At 39.2% G+C, this 9,917-nt stretch overlaps 1 protein-coding gene across 1 annotated transcript in view; it reads left to right on the forward strand.

Annotated features, from left to right (window-relative positions):
• The window catches only part of ERCC6L (ERCC excision repair 6 like DNA helicase), a 33,852-nt gene extending 24,481 nt beyond the window's left edge, over positions 1-9,371 (forward strand). The window contains exon 2 of the mRNA XM_016219078.2: positions 5,039-9,371. Coding sequence (XP_016074564.2) covers positions 5,039-8,711 — 3,673 coding nt within the window. The 3' untranslated portion in view covers positions 8,712-9,371. The remainder of the gene's footprint in view (positions 1-5,038) is intronic.
• The last annotated feature ends 546 nt before the right edge of the window (positions 9,372-9,917 follow it).

Raw genomic sequence — 9,917 nt, forward strand, 5'->3', positions numbered from 1 at the left:
TGTGTATACTAACCCATGTGTATACACATGTCTATAAATATTTCTGTGCATAACCATCTGTATCTGTGTTAAACATGGGCTTTACTGGTGTATCCAACTGATCCATTACCACATGGATCATTCTAACCTCCTACTGTTGCTTATCTGTAAACTCCCACTCCAACAGTGAGAAACCTGGCTCCCACTATCTGCCATCCATTTACTTAATTCTTCAGTGCTAGTATACATGCATTGCAGTATCAAAATTGTTAGCCAATACCCCCATAGGAAACAACTTTATCCACCAGAGTACAGCGCTTGTGTCATTTCCTTTGCTTTTAGTCTTACAGGCTTCACTCATTTCCTAGGTTACTTAGGGCAGTACCTTTTCCTCCCTCCAAACCCTTCAGTGAGGTTGTTTCATACATTTGTAATATAGCTAGGTGGTTTTGTAGTGATTTTAATACAGTGCTTTAAATGCTTTGAGAGAGATTAACACAGGGGAATACTGAAGTGGAACAACCAATCCAGTTGGAGGATGGGGTAGGGATGGAAGGCATCTTAGAGGAACCTCACTGTGGCCTGATATATATCTTAAAGTTGCTCTTAAAGTGTGGTCTGTGGACCACAAGTATTAGCATCACCTCAGTAACTTACGGAAATACAAATTCTTGGCCTTCGCTACAGAATCAGAAAATCTGTATTGGGGTCCAGCAATCTTTTTTAATAAGCCCCACAGTAGATTCTACAGAACACTGAGAAATTGGTGTCTTAAAGAATGAGTTCAGTGAGGTTAGCTTGGTGAAAGGAGAGGAATGCATTCCAGGAAGAGGAGGTTGCTGTGAGCCTAAGCTTAGGGAACGCAAGTAGCATGATGGGCTTAAAGGGTTAAAATAAAATGTTTGAAGCAGGAAATGACTGGAGAGGTCAGCAGCTCCTGGCTGTACCAGGGACGGTTTAAGCTAATGAGCTTAACTTCATTCTGTAGGCCACAGGAAGCCACTGAAGAGTTTTTTTTTGTTAATAGCTTTCTTGAGGTACAATTCACATAATATATATATTCACTCATTTAAAGTGTACAATTTAATAATTTTTGGTATATTCACAGAGTAGTTTTAGAACATTTTCATCACCCCAAAGTGAAATTTCTTCCCATTAGCTCTCACTATTCCCAGTCCCTGAATCCTCCAGCCCCAGCTCCTGGCAACAACTAATCTACTTTCTTTCTTTATGAATTTTCCTATTCTAGACATTTCATATAAACGGAATCATAAAATGTGTGGCCTTTTGTGACTGGCTTATTATTTCATGTAGCAAAATGTTTTCAAGGTTCATTCATGTAGCATGAGTCAGTTATTTCATTCTTTTTATTGCTGCATAATATTCAATTGTAAGGCTATATCATATTTTTTATCATTCATCAGTTGATGGACATTTATGTTATTTCCTCTTTTGGCTTTATGAATAATACTGCTATGAATATTCATGTACAGGATTTTCTGTGGACAAGGGTTTTCATTTCTCCTGGGTGTGTACCTGGGAGTAGAATTCTTAGATCACATGGTAACTCTAGATGTTATTTGTTGAGGAATTGACAGGCTGATTTCCAAAGCAGCTGCACCATTTTACATTCCCACCAACAAAGTTATGAGAGTTCCAAATTTTTCCACGCTTGGTATTTTCTCACTTTTTGATTATAGCCACCTTTAATGGGTATGAAGTGGTATCTCATTGTGGTTTGGGTTTGCATTTTCTTGATGACTAATGATATTGAACGTCTTTTCATGTGCTTATTGGCTATCTGCATATCTTCTTTAGAGAAATGTCTATTCAGATCCTTTGCTCATTTTTAATTGGTTGTCTTTTAATTACTGAGTTGTAAGAGTTCTATATATATTCTGGGTACAAATCCTTTATCAGAAACATGATTTTCCCCCATTCCTTGGGTTGTCTTTCTACTTTCTTGATGGTATCCTTTGAAGCACAAAAGTTTTTAATGTTGATTAAGCCCAATTTATTTGTACCTTTGGTTGCTTGTGGGTTTGGCATATCTAAGAAACCATTGCCACCCTAGCCAGTTTGGCTCAATGGTTAGAGTGTTGGCCCTCAGACTGAAGGATCCTGAGTTTGATTCCGGCCAAGGGCACGTACCTTGGTTGCAGTCTCGATCCCTGGCCCCGATCAGGGCATGTACAGGAGGCAACCAATCGATGTGTCTCTCTCACATCTATGTTTCTCTCCCGCCTCTTGCCTCCCCCCTCTCTCTCTACTCCCCCTCCACTGTCTTTGAAAAGCAATGGAAAAAATATTCTCCAGTGAAGATTTTAAAAAAAGGATTAAAAATAATAATAAAAAAATTAAATATAAATGAAACAATTTTAGAAAAAAGAAACCATTGCTAAGTCCACGGTCATGAAGATCTGTACCTATATTTTCTTTTCTATTATACATCTCTATATATTTTTTCATCAACATTTATCCCCCCTAAACCCTCTTCCACCACCACCCACCTCCCTACCCCTGCAACCACCACCATGTTGTCCGTGTCCATGAGTTCTCTCTCTTTTTTTCTCAATCCCTCCACCACCACCCCCAACACCCTCCACCAGAGCTATTTGCCTGCTCTCTCTGAGTCTGTCGCTATTTTGCTTGGTAGTTCAGTTTTTTCATTAAATTCCTCATATGAATGAAAACATATGGTACTTGTCTTTCTTTCTTTGACTGGCTTATTTCAGTTAGCATAATGTTCTCCAGGTCCATCCATGCTGTCACAAAGGGTAAAATTTTCTTCCTTTTTATAGCTGAGTAGTAGTCCATTGTGTAAATGTACCAAAGTTGCTTTATCCATTCACCTACTGATGGACGCTTGGGCTGCTTCCAAATCTTGGCTGTTGTAAATAATGCTGCTGTGAACATAGAAGTGCATACATTCTTTCTGATTGGTGTTTTGGGATTCTTAGGATATATTCCCAGAAGTGGAATCACTGGGTCAAAAGGCAGTTCCATTTTTAATTTTTTGAGGTAACTTCATATTGTTTTCCACAGTGGCTGCACCAATCTGCATTCCCACCAACAATGCACAAGGGTTCCCTTTTCTCCACATCCTCACCAACACTTGTTTGTTGATTTGTTGATGATAGCCATTCTGACAGGTGTGAGGTGGTATCTCACTGTGGTTTTAATTTGCATTTCTCTGATGATTAGTGACGTTGAGCATCTTTTCATATGTTTATTGGCCATCTGTATGTGCTCTTTGGAGAAGTGTCTAAAACAGGATCTTTGCCCATTTTAAAAATTGGGTTGTTTTTTTGGTGTTGAGCTTTATAAGTTCTTTATAAATTTTGGATATTAATCCCTTATCAGATGTATTGGTGAATATGTTCTTTCATTCATTGGGTTGTCTTTTCCATGCCTATATTTTCTTTTAATAGTTTTGTAGACTTAGTTCTTATATTTAGGTCTTTGATCCATTTTGAATTAATTTTGTGTATAGTGTGAGGTAGAGGACATATTTCATTCCTTTGCACATGGATATCCAGTTTGTTTGTTTTTGTTTGTTGTCCTTTGTTAATCCTCATCTGTGGATATTTTTTCCATTGATTTTTAGAGAGAGTGGAAGGGAAGTAGGGAGGGAGGGAGAGAAACATCAATGTGAGAAAGGCACATTGGTTGCCTCCCACACATGCCGCCCCCAACCGGGGCCAGGGATTAAACCTCCAACCCAGGTATCTGCCCTTGACAGGGAATCAGACTTATGACCCTTTGTTGTGTAGGCCATTGCTCTAACCACTGCACAACACTTGCCAGGGCATGGATATCAAGTTTAAATAACTATTCTCTCCTCACTGAATTGATTTGGCATCTTTTTAAAATCAGTTGACTGTAAACCACTGAAGAATTTTAAGCAGAGTGACATGATTTATATTTTAAGACCATATCGCTGGCTGCTATGTAGAGAATGTGTTAGAGCGGTCAAGAGTATATGTAGGAAGACCAGTGAGTAAGAAGTTGTAGTTATCCAGACCAGAGATGATTGTGACTTGGACCATAGTAGTGGTAGTGGAGATGCAGAGAAAGACACTGGTTATATTTGGGAAATAAAGTTAATTGGACTGGGGACTGTCTGGCTAGGGGGTTAAAAAGAGGGGAGAGGTCAAGGATGACTTATATTTGGATTGGAGTGAAGGATGATCTTCAGATTTCTGGCTTGTATGGCTAAGTGGATGGTAGTGTCATTTACTACCACAGAAATGGAGAAGTGTATTTTTAGAGAGGAAATAATGATTTTAATTTGGGGTTAATTGAATTTGAGGTACCTGTTAGACTTTCAAGTGGAGATGTCCAGTTGGAATATGGGTCTAGACAAGAGCTTGGGGGCAAGCGCTGGGTTGGAGAGAGTGACTTGGGAGTCATGAGCACAAAGGTGGGAGTGGAAGCTCCAGCAGAGCCTGAGGAGAGTAAAAGGAGTGAGAAGAGGGCCCAGGACTGAACCTTCTTGGTGGAAGAACAGGAACCCAAGGATACAGAGAAGAAATGGCCAGGGATTGGTGGTGGTGGTGAACCAGAAGGAATCTATCAGAACCCAGTGAAAGGAGGGAATTTTAAGGAGGGAGGTGATCAGTCCTGTCAGATGCATCACAGAGGTCCAGAAAAATGTGGCCTGAGAAGTATCCATGTATCTTTCCTGTTTCCATGCTCCCACAAATATAGGTTGGTTGGTTGATTTTACAAAAAGTGTCACTCCGTACTTCTTATGGGTGGCATTTTTTTTTTTTTAATGCTGTGGAACCAATAACCTTTGCACATACATTTCCCACTACTAGTGCCTGAAGGTGTTGCTGGCAGTGTGTGGTGGATATTTGTGTTTTAAGTGATGCCAGCTTTCATTGGCATCTTCTGTGCTAAATCTTTCCCATCCTGACTTGAGGATATTAAAAGCCCAAGTGCAGTTTCAATTCCAAAATGGACTCTAAAGTGTTCTTAGACTGAATGTTCAAACTGTTTCCTTTCTTTCTAATTTTAATATATATCTTTTTTTAAACCTTTTTTTAAAAAATAGATATGTGAAAGAGGCCAAAGAAGCAACTAAAAATGGAGATCTGGAAGAAGCATTTAAACTTTTCAGTTTGGCAAAGGACATTTTTCCCAATGAAAAGTTGATGAGCAGAATCCAAAAACTACAGGAAGCCTTGGAGGAGTTGGCAGATCATGGAGATGATGAATTCACAGATGTGTGCAACTCTGGCCTGCTGCTTTATCGAGAACTGCACAACCAACTATTTGAGCACCAGAAGGAAGGCGTAGCTTTCCTATATAGCCTATATAGGGATGGAAGAAAAGGTGGTATTTTGGCAGATGATATGGGATTAGGGAAGACTGTTCAAATCATTGCTTTCCTTTCTGGTATGTTTGATGCTTCATTTGTGAATCATGTGCTGCTGATCATGCCAACCAGTCTTATTAGCACATGGGTAAAAGAATTTGTCAAGTGGACTCCAGGAATGAGAGTCAAAACCTTTCATGGTCCTAGTAAGGATGAACGTGCCAGAAACCTCAGTCGGATTCAGCAAAGGAATGGTGTAATTATCACTACATACCAAATGTTAATCAATAATTGGCAGCAACTTTCAACCTTGAATGGCCAAGAGTTTTTGTGGGACTATGTCATCCTTGATGAAGCACATAAAATAAAATCTTCATCTACTAAGTCAGCAATATGTGCTCGTGCTATCCCTGCCAGTAATCGCATCCTCCTCACAGGAACCCCAATCCAGAATAATTTACAAGAACTGTGGTCCCTGTTTGATTTTGCTTGTCAAGGGTCCCTGCTAGGAACATTAAAAACTTTTAAAATAGAGTATGAAAATCCTATTACTAGAGCAAGAGAGAAGGATGCTACTCCAGGGGAAAAAGCCTTGGGACTGAAAATATCTGAAAACTTAATGGCAATCATAAAACCCTATTTTCTCAGGAGGACTAAAGAAGAGGTACAGATGAAAAAGTCAAGCAAGTCAGAGGTCAGACTTAGTGAAAAGAATCCAGATGTTGATGCCAGTTATGAAATGCCTTCTCTTCCCAGGAAAAATGATTTAATTATTTGGATACGTCTTGTACCTTTACAAGAAGAAATATACAGGAAATTTGTGTCTCTAGATCATATCAAGGAGTTGTTAATGGAGACACGCTCACCTTTGGCTGAGCTAGGTGTCTTAAAGAAGCTGTGTGATCATCCTAGGCTGCTCTCTGCAAGGGCTTGTCATTTGCTGAATCTAGGGGCTGTCATATTCTCTGTTCAAGATGAAAATGAAGGGAAAGATTCCTCAGATGTGGACCATATTCATATTGATCAAATAACTGATGATACACTGATGAAAGAATCTGGAAAAATGATTTTTCTAATGGACCTGCTTAAGAGACTGCGAGATGAGGGGCATCAGACTCTGGTGTTTTCCCAGTCAAGACAAATTCTAAACATCATTGAACGCCTCCTAAAGAATAGGCACTTTAAAACATTGCGAATTGATGGAACAATTACTCATCTTGTGGAACGAGAAAAAAGAATTAACTTATTCCAGCAAAATAAAGATTACTCTGTCTTTCTGCTTACCACTCAAGTAGGTGGTGTTGGCTTAACATTAACTGCAGCAACTAGAGTGGTCATTTTTGACCCTAGCTGGAATCCTGCAACTGATGCTCAAGCTGTGGATAGAGTTCACCGAATTGGACAAAAAGAAAATGTTGTGGTTTATAGGCTAATCACTTGTGGAACTGTAGAGGAAAAAATATACAGAAGACAGGTTTTCAAGGAGTCATTAGTAAGACAAACTACTGGTGATAAGAAGAACCCTTTCCGATATTTTAGTAAACAAGAATTAAGAGAGCTCTTCACAATACAGGATTTTCAGAACTCTGTGACCCAGCTGCAGCTTCAGTCTTTGCATGCTGCTCAGAGAAGATCTGATAAGAAACTAGATGAACATATTGCCTACCTGCACTCTTTGGGGATAGCTGGAATCTCAGACCATGATTTGATGTACACACATGATCTATCTGTTAAAGAAGAGCTTGATGTGATAGAAGAATCTCACTATATTCAACAAAGGGTTCAGAAAGCTCAGTTCCTTGTTGAATTTGAGTCTCAAAATACAGAGCTATTAATGGTAAGACAAAGAACTAGAAATGAGGGGATCTGTCTGAGAGAACCTTTATTTCCTTCTCAAACAAAGGAGAAATACCCTGAAGTGAATAAACCACAGCCTCAGCTTTCACCTCTTCTAACTACTCATCATACCCAGGAAGAAGAAATCAGTTCCCAAATGGCAAGTGTAATCATTGATGATCTCAAAGAGAATGAGAAATACTGTCTTTCCAGTGCAAAGACGAACGTTACCATTGTACAGGATGGTAGACACCCACATGAATGCACATTTGATGCTGACTTTGTAGGTACTTTACCCAAAGGGTGTGGAAGTGTAGAAGAAATCTGGACCAACTCTTTATTGGGAATAGATCTACAAAAAGAGGCATCACAAGAGGGGCCTACACAGGAGGCATTGCAAGAGAACCCTTTGGGAAGTTTTAATTATTTACTTAGCAAATCTGTCAGAGCTGATCTTGGGCCAAATATAGATGAACTAAAGAATGATGAAAGTTTACATCAGTGTAATCCCTGGCCCACTAATCCCATAACAAATGAAAATCAAAATACAGAATCAAATGCATCTATTATTAAAATAGCTGATGATAACTTGTCAGCTTCCCACAGTGCACTACAGGATGCTCAAGCAAATGAGGCCAGGTTGGAAGAGGAACCTTTAGCATCTTCACCACAGTATGTGTGTGATTTCAATCTTTTCTTGGAAGACTCTGCAGACAATGGACAACATCTTTCCAGTCAGTCTTTGGAGCATGTTGAGAAAGAAAATAGCTTGTGTGGCTCTGCAGCTAATTGTAGAGCAGAGTTTGTGCATAGCAAAGCAGGTCTCAGTATGGATCTTTCTGAAAAAGATGATGAGTCAGAAGTAGTTAATGTGAGAGTCAAAAGTAAAAGTAGAAGGATTGTTTCAGATGATGAAGATGAACATTATACTTCTAAAGATACTTCAAGCACAAATCCATTCAGCACATCTCCTTTTCAGTTATCTATAAAACAATTTGATGCTTCAACTCCCAAAAATGACATCAGTCCACGTGGAAGGTTTTTTTCACCTAAAATACCTGATAGTATAAATAAGTCTATAAACTCTAGAAGATCCCTGGCTTCTAGGAGGTCTTTTATTAATATGGTTTTAGACCATGTGGAGGATATGGAGGAAAGACTTGAAAACAGCAGTGAAGCAAAAGTAGCTGAAGGTACTCTGGAGGAAGGAGCCGAGAAAAGCGGTGGCGAAGCCTCAGAGTGTACAGAAGAGGAACCTTCCAGAGAAACCTTGTCTTCAGAAAATAAGTCCAGCTGGTTAACCACACCCAAGTCTGGTGCTCTAGCTCAGGAGACCTCTCCTGGTGACCCTGGGCCTTTGTCTGGTGGACAATTGGTTGATTTTCCTCAGGATAAGGCAATGGAGACTGTGAATGACTATGAGACTCTTGTAATGCATGGAAAAGCACTGAAAGAATGTGGGAAAATACAGGAGGCCTTAAACTGTTTAGTTAAAGCACTTGACATAAAAAGTGCAGATCCTGAAGTCATGCTCATGACTTTAAGTTTGTATAAGCAACTTAATACAACTTGAGAATATAACCTGTTTATTGTATTGTAAAGTGAAACTGAGTATGAGATAATTTTTTATGATTGGATTTTTGGGGATCATGAAACATTCAGCTTAAGGTGAGAGGTCTCAAAACGCAAGTTTTTGTTTCTAACTTTTTTGTAAATTCTTCCTTTACCCCCTTCTGCCCTCCCAATACGTATATTCTGGTATTCTTTGAGGCACACTCTATAAACTTAATAGAACTATATTATTTCTAGAAAAATTTTTGTGAAATTATTCTGGCCATTGTAAATTTTATTCTGAAAGTGATCACTTTTGTATATCACAGTACAGATAAGATTATTAAAGTTACTTTCTCAAGTGTCTTCCATTCACTTTCTTTCACTGAGATCATTCTGGCAAATGCATATACAAACTCCTAAGTTTAGGCCGGAGGTTGCCATTAATACTACAAATCTAAGACCTGCTATTTTATGCTCTTAGCTTACTATAGCAGAAAGCTGGGTGCTAGGCTTTTTTTTTATCACTGGTACTCTGCCCTAGAGTCACTTCCTGACCACTTAGGAATTCTTCCTTCACCACCAGCTGTGTTCTGACATATGCTAGCACATTGTATCTTTGGGGTGTAGACTGAAAAGGAGTTTGGTTCCTTCTCAGGAACAAAGTGCAGTATAGTGCATTCTGCACTTGGTCACTGGAGCAGAACTAGCATTTATCAAGTACCTACTGTGTATTGGGTACTCTACATACGTTTCTTGTTTCATCTTTACCGTAATCTTTGAGGTTGAGGGTGGCATTTCCATTTTTTAGTTGAGGAAACAGACTCAGTGAGGCTGTGACCTGCCCAAGGTCACATAGTAAAGGGTGAAATGGATTTTTAACTGTGTGTAACCTAGTGAAAAGCCATATAATATATATTATAGCCACTATAATATGTGAACTGGTTTTACTTACCAAATGTATGGGAGTTTTCACACCAACTAGTTCTCCAATTCTCTGCAGACACCAACTGGGTGTCCTACCATTCACCTCAATTCTGACATTACTTGGAGTTAGGTTCATACTCCACAGGTTTAAGGGCACATTCCCATAAAACTGCCCTCATTTCAGATGCCAGTTGCTAGTATTAGGTCTTCACATTATCTACATTTCTGTCCAACTTGGCTACAAACAGGGTTCCTGTTACTGCTCCTTCAGGTTCAGTAATTTATTAGAACAGCTCACAGA

This window comes from Miniopterus natalensis, chromosome X (assembly GCF_054644295.1).
Source record: "Miniopterus natalensis isolate mMinNat1 chromosome X, mMinNat1.hap1, whole genome shotgun sequence".
NCBI lineage: Eukaryota > Metazoa > Chordata > Mammalia > Chiroptera > Miniopteridae > Miniopterus > Miniopterus natalensis.